At 51.4% G+C, this 19,071-nt stretch overlaps 7 protein-coding genes across 7 annotated transcripts; 6 read left to right on the forward strand and 1 right to left on the reverse strand.

Annotated features, from left to right (window-relative positions):
* Positions 1-1,944: 1,944 nt before the first annotated feature.
* On the forward strand, positions 1,945-4,071 carry ASPBRDRAFT_30273 (uncharacterized protein; the record flags this gene model as incomplete). Its single annotated transcript, XM_067622756.1, has 1 exon — positions 1,945-4,071. The coding sequence occupies one exon, from the start codon at positions 1,945-1,947 to the stop codon at positions 4,069-4,071; it is 2,127 nt and encodes a 708-aa protein (XP_067479150.1).
* A 901-nt stretch (positions 4,072-4,972) lies between these two features.
* Positions 4,973-5,494, forward strand: ASPBRDRAFT_124936 (uncharacterized protein; the record flags this gene model as incomplete). The annotated part of the gene is made up of 2 exons (XM_067617741.1): positions 4,973-5,174; positions 5,265-5,494. The coding sequence occupies 2 exons, from the start codon at positions 4,973-4,975 to the stop codon at positions 5,492-5,494; spliced, it is 432 nt and encodes a 143-aa protein (XP_067479151.1).
* A 313-nt stretch (positions 5,495-5,807) lies between these two features.
* On the forward strand, positions 5,808-6,712 carry ASPBRDRAFT_177733 (dolichyl-phosphate beta-D-mannosyltransferase; the record flags this gene model as incomplete). The annotated part of the gene is made up of 2 exons (XM_067619865.1): positions 5,808-6,000; positions 6,079-6,712. Exons 1-2 carry the CDS (start codon positions 5,900-5,902, stop codon positions 6,710-6,712), a joined length of 735 nt encoding a protein of 244 aa, XP_067479152.1. The 5' UTR covers positions 5,808-5,899.
* Positions 6,713-6,887: 175 nt separating this feature from the next.
* ASPBRDRAFT_126116 (uncharacterized protein) lies at positions 6,888-7,930 on the reverse strand (the record flags this gene model as incomplete). Its single annotated transcript, XM_067617845.1, has 2 exons — positions 6,888-7,841; positions 7,901-7,930. The coding sequence occupies 2 exons, from the start codon at positions 7,928-7,930 to the stop codon at positions 6,888-6,890; spliced, it is 984 nt and encodes a 327-aa protein (XP_067479153.1).
* Positions 7,931-8,381: 451 nt separating this feature from the next.
* ASPBRDRAFT_43280 (transcription factor TFIIIC subunit TFC6) lies at positions 8,382-11,285 on the forward strand. The gene is made up of 2 exons (XM_067624963.1): positions 8,382-10,055; positions 10,104-11,285. Exons 1-2 carry the CDS (start codon positions 8,621-8,623, stop codon positions 10,949-10,951), a joined length of 2,283 nt encoding a protein of 760 aa, XP_067479154.1. The 5' UTR covers positions 8,382-8,620; the 3' UTR covers positions 10,952-11,285.
* A 2,698-nt stretch (positions 11,286-13,983) lies between these two features.
* Positions 13,984-15,665, forward strand: ASPBRDRAFT_43282 (uncharacterized protein). The gene has a single exon (XM_067624964.1). The coding sequence runs from the start codon at positions 14,370-14,372 to the stop codon at positions 15,195-15,197; it is 828 nt and encodes a 275-aa protein (XP_067479155.1). The 5' UTR covers positions 13,984-14,369; the 3' UTR covers positions 15,198-15,665.
* Positions 15,666-15,753: 88 nt separating this feature from the next.
* Positions 15,754-18,947, forward strand: ASPBRDRAFT_43283 (vacuolar protein sorting-associated protein 35). Its single transcript, XM_067624965.1, has 5 exons — positions 15,754-16,118; positions 16,202-16,839; positions 16,894-17,852; positions 17,903-18,451; positions 18,509-18,947. Exons 1-5 carry the CDS (start codon positions 15,982-15,984, stop codon positions 18,824-18,826), a joined length of 2,601 nt encoding a protein of 866 aa, XP_067479156.1. The 5' UTR covers positions 15,754-15,981; the 3' UTR covers positions 18,827-18,947.
* The last annotated feature ends 124 nt before the right edge of the window (positions 18,948-19,071 follow it).

The raw sequence follows: 19,071 nt of genomic DNA on the forward strand, positions 1-19,071 counted from the left end.
GACACGAAGCCTGTGCAACAGAACGGAAACGGCGAAAAGTGCGTCCGTCCATTCCTCATGATATAATCGCCCGACCGCATGATAACCGACCGCGTAGATCTTTAAAGATGCGTGCATCACTTCCCAAGCCAGGGATTGCGCCCGCCTTTCCGAATTCGGCCAGATAGAGTTTTCCGAGCCATGCACTACTTCGACTAGGTCCTCGCGGGTTCCACCGGGAGCACCTCACGAACCCTTCTTCAGAGGTGAGCGGATATGACTAGACCCCTCTGTCTCCAGTAGTGGCCGCTAGTTTGGTTGGTCCTGGCCGTTTTAGTTTTTCTCGTTCCTCGCTTTTGCCTCCAGCGACTCCAGCGAGACAGTCCGCCTCCTGGAGGTTGTCCGAACTCGAGGCGGATCATTCCCGATCGAGGCAAAGAAGCTGTGGGTTTCCATGTGTACGGTTAGTTTAGCTCAATTTGGCAGATTTGACTGTGGAGGATAGGGCGGATCAAGGGACCAGGGAAGATGAATGAATGGAAAGGAGTAGTAGTCTAGTCGTAGAAGCAGAAGAAAAAGAAGCGCCCACGAAGCAGAGAAACAAAATATCCACCGGTCGGATCAAATCACCTATGGAAACTTGGAAAGGTCCGTAGACGAGATACCTTTGGAATTAGCGAAATCGTGCTGCCAAGGAACGGGATGAATCCGGAGCACCCCGCTAGGGACTAGGGGAAGAAGCGACCGTCGCCTCTGCTGCAGGCGCCTCTGACGACGATGGGAGGGGAAAATGTGGTGGTGTTTCAGGCCCCAAGTTGCTTCGCAAGGAGGGAGAATACTACTCCGTAGAGGGAAGAGAGAGAGGAGAGGAGAAGGGGAGTGGGTGCGTAAACTCGAGTGGTCACACCTTCACGCCGGTTGTTTGTCGGGGACTTTTGCCTCATAACTTTCAAGGCTGGAGAGGTCTGAAAAAAACGACAAGAACCATGGTCAGCGTTTCACATCTGTCATATAAATTTTTGTTTTACTTTATTATATTATTTATATTTTTTTTCCCTCCTGATCTTTTCTTACACTGAATTGAGTGGGTAATATGTGTGTGTTCTAGGCCAGTACGGCAGAACAGAGGAGGGAGACTACCCCGTATCTGTCACTACGACAGCGCGACTGCTAACAGTGACTAGTAGATAGTAGATAGATAGAGCAAGTAACCCGTAGTGGCGAGGCGCAGCAGTAGCTACATGCCACAAATAGAACACCCATCAACTATGACGGGAAGGGGACGGAGTATCTATCTATGGACTACGCAATTAAGAATGGATGGTCTGATAGTTAAAAGGAAGACTTGCTGGATTTTTATGATCTTCCCCAATGCCCATTAGCTTGATGATTATTGTTGCAATCCAGCGTCACTCTCTTCTTGGGCGCCAAAGAAAAAAGGCCGCCCACTTTTTTCGCTCGTTTGCCCACTTCCAGTCCGCGCTAAACCTTCTTCGGCCACAGTTCGGGCGGCCCTGGCTTCCTGAGGCAGCAGCCACTCCGTCCCCAACTCGTCGACTGACTTGAACTGTCCTTGACTGGCTTGAAACTCGGCTCTTCTTTCCCTTCCCTTCTCCTCTTTCTCATTCCTCCTCCACTACTAATCACCACCACCACGACCACCGTCACGACATTCAACTCTCTCCCACTCCATCCCACCAACCCTTCATCCTCTCTATCGTCATCCTATCTTTCTAGATACCTCTCCTCTTTTGGTTGTTGTGATTTTTTTTACCTATCACTCTTTTATCCCCTTCCTCTCCTTCCGACTTGTCACTCTTTCCCGGTCTCTCTCTCGCTCGCTCTCCTTCACACTCTCACTCTCCCCTACTTGGTAATCGGCTTCAGTCGACTCAGGTGACTGGCCCGACTTCTCTGAGAGATTGATTGAAACAGATAGGTAGCCCGACAGGGCTGTTCAACGCCATGTCTGGGCGTCTATCATCCGACCACAACCGTTCCTTCTCACAGTCTTCGCGACCCCAGTCTCAACAAGTCGACCCAATGCATAATCGTTCCATGTCTGCTCGCTCCTCCAACCCCAATGTCTTCTCCGACGAATACTCCCTAGAACCTATTGATTCCGAACAATCCACTCTCACCCCTCGAAGCCCCTCCATATCCTCTAGTGTCTCTTCCAACACCCTTCGTGGATCGGTACCCCAGCAGCAGCAACCTAAGGCCTACAACACTATCCCTCCAAGTGACGCCGAACTAGCTGAGGACCCCTTCGGTGATGAGGCCCGGGTATCCTTCGATGAAACCCCCCACCGATCGAGTCTTCCTCCGAAGGGGGTGGATCTAGCCAATCGAAACTCCGTCGCGTCCACCGCTCCTTCCATCACCAGTCGCAGTCAAAGTGCCTCCTCGCGTTTCTCCATGCCCGTTCGGGCTTTGAGCCCTTACACGGGGGCAACTGGTCCCAGCCATCCGTATGCGATGTACCCGCAGGTCGGCGTTAGTCGCTCTCCCAGTGTGGCCACCACCTCGACACTACGACCAGTGGACCAGCCGTTGGATGACACGAGTGCTCCCCAGCATCCTTATGCAATGTATCCACAGAACGTGGTGCCGGAGGAGGACGGGATCGACAATTCTATGGTACCCCTTGGGTTTCCCGGACACAACGCACAAGTTTATCAGCGACCACCTAATCGGGCCGATGACGATCTTGGTGACCTGATTGGACCGGATGGTCATACTGAACAACTTCCTCCTTACTCTCGCTATCCTGAAAATGCTGTTCCCAAAGTGGAGGGCACCTTTGCGACCGTCAATGATGCTGGCATCATACACGACGAAACCGTCCATAATGAGCGTGCTGGACCACCCATGTCGGAGGTTTCATCAAATACACTAGTAATGGAAAATACACCCAGCGGAGGCGGTAACGGTAACGGTAACGGCAACAGAGGTATAGAAGAGCCCCCGGTGACTGGGGTCATGGCATTTGAAGAGAAATTGAAGAGTAAAGGCAAGAAAAAGGCATGCTGTGGACTACCGGTCTGGACGCTGGTGTTGGTGGGAGTGGTTATGCTTATAGGAGGGTGCATTGGTGGTATCATTGGTGGTGTGTTGGGCGCAAGAAAAGCAGCGGAGCAAGATCATGGGGACAAGCCAAGCCGTCCACACATTGTGACGGTGACGGAGACTCCCCGGATGGACGCGACCCCCGTGACAGCAACACCCACCAATCTGCTAACACTCCCTACTGGCCAATACGCCATTCCCGCATCTCCCAAGAACCAGTCGAAGTTCTGCGTGGCTGACTCGGACTATCGGGTGTCGTGGGGCTGCCTCAATTCGGGCAAGATCCCCATTGTCGTTGGAGGCACGGACGAGCAGCGCAATATCACTTTCGAAGACTCATACGACAGCGCTTATTCTTCTTCACTCACCTACGGTGCCCAGCAGCCCGTCTTCTCTAACCCTACTCAGAATCTGAGCATGATGATGGACTCCAATGACCTCAGCTTCGGCCCGGCTTTGACCTTCATGACGTTCTACGATAAACTGGTCATTGTGCCGCAGGATAGCTTCCCGTCAAGCTCGTCATCCAAGCGAGACTATGTGACCGAAGATGAAGTCGTGTCGAGTATGCTGAGTCGCAAGCAAACGGCGCAGGCCGGTGACAAGCCATGGTTCTGTTGGTGGAATAGCACGGTCATGGAGTTCTTTTTGTACATCAACGAGACGACCAAGGAGTCCCAGTACAGCAGCACCGCGATTGTAACGACGACAAGCACTCAAATAGCGCAGGCTACTCAAGGGAGCTCCAACACCTACTCCAAGAGAGACAGTCTCTCCGACTACCCTCGCCGAATCAAGATGGAGGAGAAGCGAGACAACCCTTCGGCCGCCAATCCATACTGCCAGCAGATGCAGGTTTTGGATGACGGCCAAGTTGGCCCGATTTCGCAGGAGACAGTACAGATCAAGGTGGTTCAACCCACGCCAACGACGACCGTGGAAGCCGCTACGGGGACATCGCAGACATATACGGCCAAAGCCGAATATGAAAGTGTCTGCTATTGTATCTCCCTGACGGACTGATGCGACGGGGCATGAAACCGAAGAACGAAGATGAAACGAGAGCGTCTTTATTTTCCAACGTGGCCTCCCACAACCACGGCGTCGGCGTTAGACCAAGGAACGATTTTCTTCTCGACTCACGTGCATATGAATGATTGTCTTGCGAGACTGCTGGTTTATTTCTTGGGTATGAAGGCTTCCGGTACTGTTGATTGAGTACGGCGTGCATTCCGTGTATTGAACCACCCATGAAGCTGGGTGGCTTTGTCCTTGAGCTATTTACTGGTTGATTTTGGCTTGCCTGTTTTACATTGGCATATTGTTCACATTTTTGCCCGACAGCAGTTCGGCGGCGTTTTTGGGTGGGACACGGTGCCAGACACTATACACTACGGGCATGACAAGTCATTCGTTTAATTTTTCATGGAGGCCCGCAACTTCTGGACCGTCCCTTACTATTTTGCTTCCTTTTCTACTACTTTCATTGGCGGCCATCAATGGGATGGCGTTTGGTCTGTGGCATTTCGACATGTTCTGGCAATATTGTCCGAATTCATTTGCTCTCGTGGGCTGAATCAGCCAAGATAATAAATTCTGGGTTCAACAAATGCTTTTTGGGTCTCGCGGGCGAGTTGTAACGAGTGCGTCCATTCAGTGGAACAGGTAAATCCTAAGAACTGGGGCGATGTTTGGTCGATCCATGAGTTGCAAGGGAATGACCGGTCGGCAACGTCATCGCGATCGCGAACCCTACTTTTATAGGCGAACAAGTCACTGCTTGATGTTACTCCATACTGTTTCTTTTTACCTACTATCAACTATCTATGATCTATCTATCTGTCTGCTAGATTGAGTATTTCCCACTACAGATATACCATCAATTCCCAAGTTTGCTAGTATCTTACACACTATCTCCTACACCATGAGTGTCTTCCTCCGTAGCCGACTTTCCCTACGAGCCACGCCCTCATCCATCTCCGCCCGCCAACTGGCGCCCCTTCGCAGCGTCGACCCCTTGGGACAACGCTTCTACGCTCACAGCTCGTACGGGGGCGATGGCGAAACCGAAGCCCAGCAGCCCAACAACCCGCGAAACCAACCCACGAGAGACATTGAGCATCCAGGTATGCGGCAGCAACGTCATTGTATACACCGGTCGCATTATGACCAAAGTACTGCCCCCAGACGCTGATCATCCATTCAATCGATTCTAGGTCCACCTGCACCGGACACGGGATCCGGTTCTAGCGCGAAGGGCGGCAGCAGCAGCAGCAGCAGCAGCAAGCAACCGTCAAACAAGGCCCATCCGACTCTAGCTGACGGTGATGAGTCGCCGTATGTCGATAAGGACGGGAATACCACGGCGGATGCGCCTGAGGATGTGAGACGGCATAATGAGGAGTTGAAGAACAGGGCGGATCGGCCGACGGAACGTGTTGGTTGAATTGTTTAGTTATTTAGTGCTGCGTCCCATGTTAATTGCGTCGTTGTATATGCTTTGTATTGATTTATTGTGATGGGAAATAGATTGTTATTGGAATAAATAGGACTACAATATGTAATCTATCGTGAGAGAGCAAGAGTGTGAGAGGGAAAGTCCGTGCTTTGCCTGCTCCGGACATACAAGTTAGTTCAGTAACGTTACTAGTAGTCTAGACTGGCCACGTTACGACGAACGCGGATCTCCCGCGGCAATAATACCAACTAATCTAACTCACCACTTCCCTTCTTTTTCTCCTGACGACAACAGTTCCAATCTGTCTGTCCACCACATTCACACTCACACTCGCTATCTCTCTCTATCTAACTGGATCCATTCCCTTTACTTTGCACCCTTTCTTCAAACACAATGGGCGCCGATAACAAATACTCGGTCATCCTGCCGACCTACAATGAGCGCAGGAACCTCCCCATCATCGTCTGGCTCCTGGAGCGGACCTTTCGCGAGAAGTAATCCCCCATACCTCCCCTCCCATTTAGTCACCCAAGTATATATAACAACATACTAATAGAGATTGAATGGAATAGCAACCTAAACTGGGAAATCATCATCGTCGACGACGGCAGCCCCGACGGCACCCTCGAAATCGCACAGCAACTCCAAAAGCACTACGGCGCCAACCACATCCTCCTGCACCCACGAGCAGGCAAACTGGGCCTCGGAACCGCCTACATCCACGGCCTGCAATTCGTCACAGGCAACTACGTCATCATCATGGACGCCGATTTCAGCCACCACCCGAAATTCATCCCGGAGATGATTCGCATCCAGAAGCTCAATGACGCCGACATCGTGACGGGAACACGGTACGCGAGCCGTGATGGGATCAAGGGCGGCGTGTACGGATGGGATTTGTTCCGGAAGTTTACGTCCCGGACGGCGAATCTGATTGCTGATGTGATGCTGATGCCGGGTGTGAGTGATCTTACGGGCAGCTTTCGGTTGTATAAGAAGAGTGTGTTGGAGAAGGTTATTCATAGTACTCAGAGTAAGGGGTATAGTTTTCAGATGGAGATGATGGTTAGGGCCAAGGCCATGGGATTCAGGGTTTCTGAGTGTCCGATTACGTTTGTGGATCGGTTGTATGGGGAGAGTAAGTTGGGGGGACATGAAATTGTGGAGTATTTGAAGGGAGTGGTCAATCTTTGGTTGAAGGTTTGAATTGTTGATTGTTGAGGTTGATGTGATATTAAGAGGTTATGGTGATGTTGGGTGCTATGGTTTCTTTTATACCCTCTTTTTCTTTACTTTGATCCTGAGTGCTCTGTATAGTATTTACTGAGTTCAATGCATGCCGTGTGTTTGCTGTCTATCTATATAGATAGTAAGGTATGGTCTATATTCTAGCCAAATATCCCCTTACCCTCTCCACCAACTCCTCCTGTCCAACATCACTCACATTATGACTTGCCCCCTCAACCACCGCACTCCCCTCCGCATCCCACTTTACCTCTCCAGCACCCTCATCTGTCGCCTTCTGCCACCTCTTCATCAACCCCTCCACATCCAACCCAAGCATCCTATACTCATCAGCCCCCGAATACAGCGCCATAAGCTTCCCACCAAGCAGTCCCCTCTGCCCCACAACCCCAAACGTCTCCCGGAGCCTCTCATCCCCCAGATCCGCACTAAACAAATCATCCTGGCTCGGCGACCCGGGACTTCCAGGACTCGCCAGACTCAAAAACCGCCACGCATTGACCGGCGTCTCCGCATCCAGCCCGACCAAACCCGTCAAATTCAACGGCAGAATCGTCCTCGGATTCTCAGCCACTGCAGCTTTCGCCAGCCCCACCAGCTGCTCGTACGCACCTCGCGCCTCGTCCGTCGTAATGGTGATGTGCATCCCTTCGCGATCAGACACGGGCGCTTGCATGATTGCGCCGTCGACGGGCGGTCTCGTGAGGTATTGGAGTCCGTTGACGGAGGGGTTGTGGGGGATTGGGTTCGGGGCGGAGAGGTAGTGAAGCACGTCTTGGGAGCCGGTTGAGTGGCCCATTATGACGATCTTGGCATCAGGGCCTTTGAGCTTGCGGATGTAGGTGATGCATTCGGCTAGGTCTTCGATGTCCCGGTCGAGACTGTTCACGCCCCAGCCTTGGTAGGAGGTTGTGAGGAGGACGTTGAACACGCTCCATGTGTTGTTGGGTGTAGTGGAGAGGGCGGAGGCGAGGGTTGGGACGTAGGGGACTGTGAGGAGGCCGTCGGTTAGACCGCCGATGAAGAGGAGGGCGTTGGCCGTGGGTGTGCTGTTCGGGGGTGTGAACTCGAAGGCGACGAGGCGGGGGGTCTGTGGTGGTTAATTAGTTAGTTGGGTATAGATTTGGTGGAGGAGGGGATGGTACGTACGTAATGGTGGAGGATGCCGGGGTGAGACATGTTGATTGATGTGTTCGCGTGAAAAAGTATGCTTGTTGAAGGGACTGGAGGGTGATTCCTTGTCAGGTAGGTGGGAGGTAGAAGGTTGTTAGAGCATGCTGTTAGCTGTGATGAATTGTGGTTCAAGAGATGCGCAACTACTGCGGCCCACTGCTGCATGAGCGGGGTCTTTTACAATAGACAGGCTGATACGAAGATTCGCTAGATAGCAGCTACGAGAGTTACAGGATAGATGAGAAAATGTCAGCAGTTGGGCTCTATGCTCCCCTCATATTCATCACCTTTTAGTATCATATCCAATGCCATCTGATTCCTATAGATTGAATCTTATAGTCTCTCTGTTGGTATCGCTGTATCGCGTATCAGCCACTAGTGGGGCGTAATGCCGTATTTACAGGTACCGCCAAGCCCACTTGCCCGAAACAGGAAAACAGCATAGCTCCATCCATCATTCTTCATTTCGTTTATCTTCCTTTCTTTTTCCTTTAAATCTCCCGCTAATCCATACGTCAAGCTCTCAATCAGAAGCCACAATCCGTCTACAGCATGCCTGATAGTTAGCGCAGCGATTGCCCGCCAGCAGCCAACAAATCTATCCCGCCAACCGCAGCTCATGCGCAATGCGACGAACATTCTATTCTAATTCACTAAGAAACCGCACTTAGTACTCCGCACTTTGCCCAGTTCACAATGCCTCGTCCCCGCAGATCCAATCGCGCCTCTGGCGCCAGGACAAAATACATTCATGACCCCTTCGAAGCGGCCGGTTTTAGCGACGAAGGAGAGGGCCCCTCCACCGCCGAAACTCCGCAGCGCAAAAAGGGCAAAGGGAAGGCTAAACAAACTGTCGCGAACGAGGGTTCCTCGGATGAGGATTTTGCAATGGAGGATGTCAACGGAGATGACGACAACGACGACGACGATGATGATGAGTACAATGATAATGACGTGGAAATGGTCCTTGAGAATGAAGATGAAGACGAAGGAGCAGAGGATGATGATGCGTCGGCTTCAGATGCTGAGGCGGGCAGTCGTCGTCAGCGGAAAAAGCCCGCTACTGCCGCTACGCCGAAAACCAGCAGCAGTTTCAAACGACGTCGTCCGGATGGGAGTCTGGCTGTGTCGGGGGAGGAGACGCATTCGCGCGGATCGTGGAATCCCCTCGAGCATGTTGGAAAGGCGGTTCATCTGCGCGTAACATTTGGTACGGATGAGAGGGATATACTTTCGATTATAAGTGCACGGGATCGCTGGTGCAAGGGGGTGGACTCTACGTTTCCGACGCGCGGGTCATTGAATGAGTCGCATAATATGCCAGACTATGGATATGGGAATTCGTTTGGCCTGGAGGCTGAGGACATGAAACGGGAGAGCTCCCGTGCGTGGGACTGGTACTATAGTAAGGATGTGGGAGGACGATTTAGGAAGAGGCAGCGCATCGAAAAGACTAAGGAGAAGGAAGCTCGCTCGGTCTACTTTCCTAGCCCAAGGGGGACACATACCGTGCTCGCTGGCCCGGTTGATGACCAAAAGGTCTTTTCCCTTGCCCAGCATGATGTGCTCGATTTCGGCGAGGCATGGGATGATGATGCTGCTACAGCTCAGAAGCAGGGGAAGCAGGCTGGGAAGCAAGCCAAGGCTAACCAGCCTGGAAGAAAGAAAAGGAAGCGAGAGGGTTGGCTTCTTAATTTGGGGAACAAAGTCCAGTGTTTGGCCTGGGTGCCAAATCAAACTGGCCTCACGCAGTATCTGTCCGTCGTGGCTCCGATCCTACCGGACCAGAAGGAGCAGTATCCAGATCCGTACAAGGACCAGGCGGCTCCAGCATTCAGACCCTCGGCGCCTTATCCGTCTGCCCTGCAGCTTTGGGAGTTCAAGGCCGAAGAAGCCGCGTCACTAACCAAGACAATCGATATGACCTCCAAGCCGCGATTACGCCTCGCGCTGTGTACAGACTGGGGCGATCTGAGGCGAATGGCCTGGTGCCCAATGCCTCGAGATTCGCGTGATGAAGACGACGAAGACGCGCAGAAGAACATCGGCCTTTTGGCAGGGATCTGGGGAGATGGCTGGGTGAGGGTCATCGATGTCAAGCTGAGTCGTGACCCAAACCAGACCGAATACTGTAAGTACAGCTACCAAAACAAAGCTAGAGCCCATACTAACTGCTCAGACAAATTGCATTCCCCCGTCTTCGAAGCAAAACCACATTCGACCGTATGTACATCTGTAACATGGCTCTCCCCGAGCGATATCGCCGTTGGCTGTGCCAACGGATTCGTCGCCATCTGGAGCATCGTCTCATCACCATCGTCACCCTCCAATCCCGTTCCCTACTTCTACCAACAACTCCACTCGACGTGGATTCTCAACCTTGCCTCCGCCTACCCAACCCACCCCTATCTCATCAGCACCACTTCCATGGACGGCGAAAGCCGACTCACCTCCATCATCGACCCTCAAAAAGATAGTGTCAACGCAAACCGCATGCGCGTAGGCACCGCTCACCTCACCTACTCCCCACTTCTGCACTCCTTCGTCTCGGGTGACGAGAACGACTTTCTGCGTCTCCTCGCCATCCGCCGCTTCTTCACTTCCACCGCGGTGGCTCGTCTCCCGAGCATGATCTCCGCCCTCGGACCCTGCAGCTTCTGGCACCCAAGCCTCCTCGTCGGCTGCACCGGCGGCACTGTGCAAGCCACGAATCCCCTCCGACGAATGATGCATGCCAAGGAGAAACAATGGCAACAGACCTGGTTCCAACATGAATGGGTACGAGGCTCAGGCACAGGCACAGGCACTAGTCGGTTTCACGACGGCTACCGCGCCGAACACACCAGTCTGCTGCGTAATCTGGTCGGTGACCCTAGACTGGTGAATGGCACGGCGGTGATTACGATCTTTGATGAGGAAACCCACGTCACGGCGCTCTCGTGGAACCCGAATCGCGTGTGCGCTGGGTGGGCTGCGGCGGGGATGGGATGTGGGCTGGTTCGGGTTGAGGATTTGGCATTGTCGTGAGAACTAGAAACGGCCTGATAGCAGGGCGCAGAAAACTTTGACCATGTTTAACGAGTGTATGAACGGAAGAACTAATTGTTCGACCGCTGGATGTATTACGTAGTCTCTATGTCTGAGAAGTCCCATACATGCATGCAGGGTCTGTCGATCAGCAGGGTCTTGATTCTTGCCTGAGGCTTGCAGGGAAGCATTTGTCGCTTCTGGTTGAGACCGTATGAGTCTAGTAACTAATACTTGAGGCATGAATATGGTGTTCCTTCAATGCATGGCGATATGCATGGCGATATACATATACCTAAGGTACTACTATATGTAGCTATGCTATGCTGTAGCCAACGTTATTTACGATAGTAATGATATAACACGACGTAAGAGGTAGTTAATTCCATCTCTACCATCATATAAAAGAAACGACTCAACTAGCAATGAAAGGAAACAATGAGAAATGCTAATGACTACTCCGTACTAGATAGTAGTATGTGATAAGCATACAAATATGTAAGCACATCACAAAGACCCATACTTACTTTGTTGCAATAACATTGATGCTTATAGCTACATAGTATGCTTCCCATATTCAGTTTTAGCTTGAAATATAGTAGTTCCACCTAGGTGGATAGATAGATAGATACCTTGATTGACGAAAATGATCCTATCACATACAAACCCAATCTACTAATATCACTAGTAGTACACTGGCAGCCAGCCTAGAGAGCAGGTTGCAGGAGATGACGTCTCCTCAACTACAGAATCGGAATCATGGCAAGTACACTAAATCTTATCTTCTACTAACTTAGGGAACGGAGTGTACGTACTACTAGTAGCACGTAGTATTTTCTAGTATACATGAAGCAGATATACAGTGACTAGTGACTAGTGATTCACTGCTTCCGAGATAGTCTGGATGGATTGCGTCATCTACTTATGCTGCTAGTATAGTTTAATAGTTTTCTCGAGTGTTCGTGTCCAGGGATGGCGCAATACTTTACTTCTTAGTTCGATTCTTTGCGGTGCGAGGCAGTTGGAAGAAGGAACCTTCGGGTGGTATAGGCACGGCGTAAGCCTGAGCTTGCTAAGACTAGAGCGTTATGCTTCCTTAGTTTAGACCTGTCTTGGGGTAAAGTTTGATGGGGATAACCCTTGTAGGTGTGAAAGGGGAGAAAAGTTAGTTAACTACTAGTATCTAGTTGGAGTTCAGTTGAGATGTGGTGTATAGTCAGTAGTACTCCGTAGTTACTTTTGCTTTTTCACTGATTAGGCTTTTCAGTCAGCGTGCAAGAGTTTTCTGTATAAACAGCAGTTCATCGTTACTATTGATCTATTATAGATGAGATACGTGATCAACTTTCCTTGAAGTTGCGTGCTTCCAGAACCAGAACAGACACTCTACTAGTATGTGAGTGTACAATACTAGTAGTAATACTAGTAATATCCGCTATCGTACATTACTCGAAGATAAATCTATACTACTTATCTACGACAGAGTAGATCCCCCAAAACATATCGGAGTATATCTACTCGCAACGCCACGGCCGGAGATATTATTACGCGGCCCACCGTGCATGAGATGCTCGCTGGCCACGAACTCTTGTCGTTTCTTTGACCACCATCCCCCATGGATGTGGCATTTTTAGCCGCTAACACAGTCACACCGCAGCCAGATGCGTTGAGCTGTTCCCTGGGATCGGCACGGGGGACCGTGGGCGCTTGCATGGTCGATCACGGAACCTCGAGAGGGTGCGTGCTAAATAGAGGGATATTATTGTATTGAGGAGTGAATCACTAAGATAGGGATATACTTAGAAACGTCTGAATGGCTGTAGCTCATGGCTCGAGTAAGCCTGGAAGAATAGCTGTAGATATGGGCAAAGTCCAAACCGAATCTTGTAAACCCACTGCAGAAGATAGTACAATAGTAGTAGCAGCACTTACCTGTAAAGGTAAATAGACGATGGCTAGACGCGTAACACACCCAGGTATCACTTTGTCTGCCGTAGAGTGCATGCTTCTTTCCTATGCATCCGGGAACGCCGTAGGAGATTGCAGACAACTCCGAAACCTGAGTTGGCATCTAGATCTAGGGAGTACTCCGAAAAGAGTACACGGGAAGGAGATCCCGAAGACCCTGCCTGGACTGGGCTGTGATGCGCTGTGATATGATGTGATGTGATATGATATGCCCATGGCAAAATGCTGATCCCGCTTTGGTAATAGCCCATCCCTGTTGCGATCCAGCAGTGCCATGCCTTATTTGGTCTTCAGACGATGGTGGAATAGGAATGATGAGCCTTTCGCCATTGGCGGGTTGTCGGTTGCTCGTGGTGTGACGAGATTCTCCCCTACTGACTTGACTCAGTACCATTATCAATACTGTTATTCTGCACCACCACACTCTGTGTTTCTTGCTGTTGAGATAAGGTGTAGACGGGGGATAAGTGGCGCTCACACCGCCGACCTGTTAATGCTCCGGTAAGCCCTGTTGGAGGTTAGAAATTCAGAGCATGACGTAGACGTGATAGGGATCTACGGTCCAGACTTTGGACATTGTGTGATCCAGGCAGGATGGAGTAACAAGGACAATGAGACAGTCTGAGATAAACCTGGCCGGGCTGTGAGGAGATCAAAGAGTGGATCCATCCCCAGCCACTTTGCGATTGACAGCAGAAAGCCGGCCGGTCACGGGATCCGGGCTTAAATTAGCACGTTTAGTTCCCATTTCCTTATTTTTGGCGCGACACTTAGTATATTTAGTTAGAAAAATCAAAGTGGTGATGGGCTGTAACCTTCCTCTCCATTATCTTCATCCATTGGCCATTCAAATCATGCTGCCTGTTCAAGATATAATTGGCACAAAAGGAATCAATTAACGCACAGGGTCTTTGCCGCTGGAGAAACGGCGATCCACTGGTTCTAGTGCCCTTCTTCCCACCAGAAACCAACGTGGCTGGCAGCGACTCCATCCATCCCAGCCTCCCTTGACAGTATCATGATGCGCCAGCCTGCACCTTTTTTTTTTTTTCTTCCCGACGATGGGGCTTCGTGCCGTGTATGATGGCATATACATCTGCTGCAGCCGTGTAGATCTTGCTTGCTTTTCACTGATTTTCTTAATTTATTTTTTTCCTAGGCGCCAATTTTCGTTGTGTTCATAGCCTGGTTGGTCTGTGTGTGTGTCTTGTTTTGCTGGTGAATCTGGATCATAAATTGAGCCCTTCTCTCGTCGGTTGTTGTTGCTGCTCCAGTTTCAAATCTCTCTGGTCTTATCAAAAGACTCCTATACTAAGCATTCTAATTTACTTATAATCCTTGTTTTCGTTGTTAGACTATCTAGTTTGATTCACTACTTTTGTGTTATATCTGTCCTGGTCTTCCCTTACAGTCAGCATCTATAAATCTTCCTCATTGCACCGGCATCACCATGCGTACCGCTGCTCTTCTCCTTGCTCTTTCCCTCTCTGTTCATGCAGTTCCTGTCCTTCACGCTCGTGGAAACGACACCGTCGAGCGTCGAGAGGAAGGTCCCTACAAAGTCGTGAATGTTGCGGGCCCTACTACTCCCGTCGTCGAGACCATCACTGCGACTAACCCTCCGGCACCGCCTACCACTATCACCGTCACCGAGTACCCTTCGTCCACACCGGCTTCCGTGCCTGGCGCTTCTCCTTCGTCTTGGAATGCCGGGCCCGCGGTGGGTGGTGCTCCTTTGGATCGCCGCGACACCAACAGCACTCTGAGCCGGCGTCGTCTCTTGGAGGATGTTGATGCCGCCAACAAAACCGCCAGCCGACGTGATATTACTCTTGATGCTACCAACAGCACTCTGAGCCGACGTGGTCTCGTGAATGTTGATGCCACCAACAGCACCGAAAACCATGCGATTGCCGCTCGCAGTAACGACACTGTCGTGGCTCGGAGCTTGCTGTCGGACGCGCGCAACGAGACTGAGCACGCTCTACACGCTCTGCAAGCTCGCAGCAACACCACTTCTGAAGTTTTTGCCCGGGGCAATGATACCATCGCTAGGGTTGTTGCACGTAGTAACGATACCGTTTCCAAGATGGTAGCCCGCGAAATTGAAGGCTCCAAGGTTGCATTGAACTCCAGCAAGGTCTTCGACCACAAGGGCCGGAGCTTGAATGAGACAGCTTTGCAGGCGCGAGCGTTCAATGACACTCCCTCTGATTCCGCCGTCATGTCTTCCAGGCTCCACGCTAGGAGCCTGAACAGCACAGACTCACAGGCGTAGAGTCATTTTCAGGTTTCAATTTGATGCTTATCAGGGTACTGCTGCACTGTCCTGGACGTTGAGAAATGATTGTCAACGACTGGTACGAAATACAATTCATGAATTTGATGGATAATGAACATGCGGTTCTTATACGGTTTCGGTATTTGCCTCGTCACGACATGTCATGACTGCTATGGTGGGGATATGGTCATGATAGCATGCATCTTTGAGGGCGTTTTGTCATTTCTTTTACTTTCATTGCTTTTTTCTGTATGGTTTTCCGGCGGTTTGATGCTCTTTTGGTATCGGGGAGCGATCGCTTTCATTCAATTTCGGGTACGTACTAGGTCTAGATTGTTGTCGGGTTATTTCAAGTATAGGATAGATTGCATACAAAAGATTGGACTGAATGAATGGATGATATTCGGCGAACTGGATATCTATGCACTTTTATAGTTATGGCAGTTCAAGTAGATTATGCGTGACGTACGATGATGGGGCCGGGATTACATAACCCACGCCCAGGCCGTAAACTAACTGGCATTCTGATCGCATGTCCGCATTCGCATTCACCTTCCCATCTCTACCATTTCCTCCTGCTCCTGCTGTCCCTTTTATCCTTCTCCTGTCTATGGATCAGGAGCTGTCCGGATCTCCGCCTCACCTTCTAGCGCATCGTCCCTTTCTGTTGTCTCCGTCCACGAACTCCCCTCTCCGCCCCTCCCCCTTTCCGACCAGGTGTTTACCGCCCGATTCCAGCCACTGAGTCCGACTCCCCTCACATCATCATCTCACATCCGCCATGGCCACCCCGGTAGCGGCCCCCGAAGACCAGAGTCGTCTCCTTGAGGAGGCATTGGGAGTTGTGCGGCAACAGTCGCAGATGATGCGGAAATGTTTGGAAACTCCGGGGAAATTAATGGATGCGTTGAAATGCGGGTGAGCTTGAGCTTCGGATCCCCCCTCCAGGCAGCAATGGAATTGGGGTCGAGATAACTGATGTCTTCAACCAATTGCCTCAGGTCCACCTTGGTTTCCGAGCTACGAACCCCTAGCCTTGGCCCGAAGCAATACTACGAACTTTACATGGCCGTCTTTGATGCCCTGCGACATCTCTCTGTCTACCTGAAAGAGAACCACCCGGTCAACCACCTGGCGGATTTGTACGAACTCGTTCAATATGCCGGCAACATTATCCCGCGACTCTATCTCATGATCACCGTAGGTACGGTATACATGTCCGTGGAGGATGCTCCGGTCAAAGAGATTATGAAGGACATGATGGAGATGAGTCGAGGTGTGCAGCATCCCATCCGCGGGTTGTTCCTGCGGTACTATCTGTCCGGACAGGCTAGGGACCACCTGCCGACGGGCTCTGGGGATGGTCCGGAGGGCAATCTGCAGGATTCCATCAACTTCGTCCTGACAAACTTCGTTGAGATGAACAAGCTGTGGGTGCGACTCCAGCACCAGGGCCCGTCGCGCGAGCGCGAGAAGCGGATGCAGGAACGTCGGGAATTGGAGCTGCTTGTTGGTAGCAACGTTGTGCGACTCAGTCAATTGGTGGATTTGGAAGGATACAAATCTGGTATACTACAGGCACTGCTGGAGCAGGTCGTCCAGTGCCGTGATGTTTTGGCACAAGAGTATCTCCTTGAAGGTAAGATGACACATTAGCCCGTCGAGGCGCCTGGCATGCTAAATGAGAGTGCAGTAATCACCAAGGTGTTCCCCGACGAATTCCACCTACATACCCTTGACCTCCTCCTTTCGGCAATCGCTCGACTCAACCCGCATGTGGACTTGAAGAAGATTGTCATTGGATTGATGGACCGCTTGTCGGCTTATGCAGCTCGCGAGACCGAATCGTCCGTTGAACCTGACGCAAGGATTAAGAAGGAAGAGGAGGCTGTCACGAAGCTCCTCGGGGATCTCAAGGTATCCGAGGAACCCAAGAAGCCAGCGCCGGAAGAAACGACCCAGGAAAACGGTGTGGAGCAAGCCGCAACAGATAACGCTGAACAGCCTGAAGCTGCGACCGAAGGCGAGCCCACGGCTAATGGCGACGACAAGGCTGGCATCCCTGCAGATGTCAAGTTGTACGACATCTTCTATGAGCAAGTGGTTAACCTGATCAAGAGCCGCGGTCTTCCTATTCAAGACACAATGGCTCTTCTGGTTTCACTTGTCAGCCTGGCTCTCAACACCTACCCGGATCGCCTAGAGTTTGTTGATCAGATCCTCGACTTTGCGACTCGTGAGACAGCGACATATGCTGATCACGCCGACTTACACTCTGCCCCGACACAGCAGAACCTCTTGCATCTCCTTACTGCACCTCTCCGTTCCTACGCGTCCATATTCACGGCCCTTGCCTTGCCACACTACATCCCACTTCTGACTTCGCAATCCTACACGACCCGGCGAGCTGTCGCAGGCGAAATCGCTCGCAGTCTTCTCAAGAACCGAACTTTCATCACTACTACGGAGAACCTCGACCGCGTTCTGCAAGCTTTGAGGGTTTTGATCAAGGAAGGCACTCAGCAGTCTATGGGCTATCCTGGCATACAGTCTCAGCGGCGGGGTGAGACTGATGAGACCATCGAGGAACAAGGGTGGCTTGCACGACTGGTTCATCTGATCCAGGCCAAAGACAACGATACCCAGTTGAAGGTGATTACCTCTTCCCCGTGCCATATGCCTACTACTAACTTTCCTTCAAGTTACTTCAAGCAACTCGCAAGGCGTACCTTGACGGTAATGAGCGTATCCGGTACACGACGCCAGCCCTGGTCACGAGTTCGATCCGTCTGGCACGCAAACTCAAGGCCCGCGAGCACTACGACGACAACTGGCAGTCGCAGTCATCAGCCCTGTACCGGTTCATGCACCAGTGTGTTAACAACCTCTACCAGCGTGTGAACCCTGGCTGCGCTGATCTCTCCCTGCGCCTGTTTGTGATGTGCGGAGAAGTGGCAGATCAGACGGGCTTTGAAGAGTTCAGCTACGAGTTCTTTGCGCAAGCCTTCACCATTTATGAGGACTCCATCAGTGACTCGCGTGCTCAGTTCCAGGCCGTCTGCATCATAGCGGGGGCCCTCCACGGCACCCGCGGATTCTCCAAGGAGAACTATGATACCCTCATTACCAAGGCCGCCCTGCATGGAAGCAAGCTGCTGAAAAAGCCCGATCAATGTCGCGCTGTGTACTTAGCCAGTCACCTGTGGTGGGTTGTCGAGAACCCTCAACGAGGCGAGGAAGATGCCAAGAACGTAAGTCCATACTTTTATCTACGCGATGTTAAATTTCCAGCTTCTAACTCCGAATAGCTCTACCGTGATGGCAAGCGCGTCCTCGAGTGCCTCCAACGGGCCCTCCGCGTCGCAGACGCCTGCATGGACACTGCCGTGTCCGTGGAACTCTTCGTCGAGATCCTCAACCGCTACGTCTACTACTTCGACCAACAGAACGAAACCGTCACGATCAAATACCTCAACGGCCTTATCGAACTCATCCACTCGAACCTGCAGACGGATGAAAACGAGCCTAATCCCAGCCTGGAGGGTCCAAAGCGTCATTTCCAACGTACACTGGAGTACATCCGATCTCGAGATTTCGAAGGCGTGGTCATCGACCCCAGACAGTGAAATTGCATGACCCTCCCCGTATGAATGAGCGATGTTACCTACAACCACTACCACAGCCACCAATGTGTCCCCTGACATCCGTTTGCTTGTTTTCTTGATCTCTTCCAGCCTCGTGCGTGTAAGATTCCCTTTCCGTTCTCCCCCCCCCCCCCCCACAGCTAGTAATGCAGCACTTACTATTATAAATTCCTACTAGTATTGCCTGGGAAGAAAAAGTAACAGAAGACACACCTCTAGAAGATGGT

Source organism: Aspergillus brasiliensis (assembly GCF_001889945.1).
Source record: "Aspergillus brasiliensis CBS 101740 unplaced genomic scaffold ASPBRscaffold_6, whole genome shotgun sequence".
Taxonomy (NCBI): domain Eukaryota; kingdom Fungi; phylum Ascomycota; class Eurotiomycetes; order Eurotiales; family Aspergillaceae; genus Aspergillus; species Aspergillus brasiliensis.

What these genes read in the sequence shown, in the direction of transcription:
- ASPBRDRAFT_43283 (XM_067624965.1), top strand. Translation starts at nt 15,982, where the DNA reads ATGGCCACCCCGGTAGCGGCCCCCGAAGACCAGAGTCGTCTCCTTGAG. An exon ending in ATGGATGCGTTGAAATGCGG is followed by an intron (nt 16,119 to 16,201) that starts GTGAGCTTGAGC and finishes CAATTGCCTCAG; the next exon opens with GTCCACCTTGGTTTCCGAGC. An exon ending in ACAAGAGTATCTCCTTGAAG is followed by an intron (nt 16,840 to 16,893) that starts GTAAGATGACAC and finishes ATGAGAGTGCAG; the next exon opens with TAATCACCAAGGTGTTCCCC.
- ASPBRDRAFT_43280 (XM_067624963.1), top strand. Translation starts at nt 8,621, where the DNA reads ATGCCTCGTCCCCGCAGATCCAATCGCGCCTCTGGCGCCAGGACAAAA. An exon ending in CCCAAACCAGACCGAATACT is followed by an intron (nt 10,056 to 10,103) that starts GTAAGTACAGCT and finishes CTAACTGCTCAG; the next exon opens with ACAAATTGCATTCCCCCGTC.
- ASPBRDRAFT_43282 (XM_067624964.1), top strand. Translation starts at nt 14,370, where the DNA reads ATGCGTACCGCTGCTCTTCTCCTTGCTCTTTCCCTCTCTGTTCATGCA.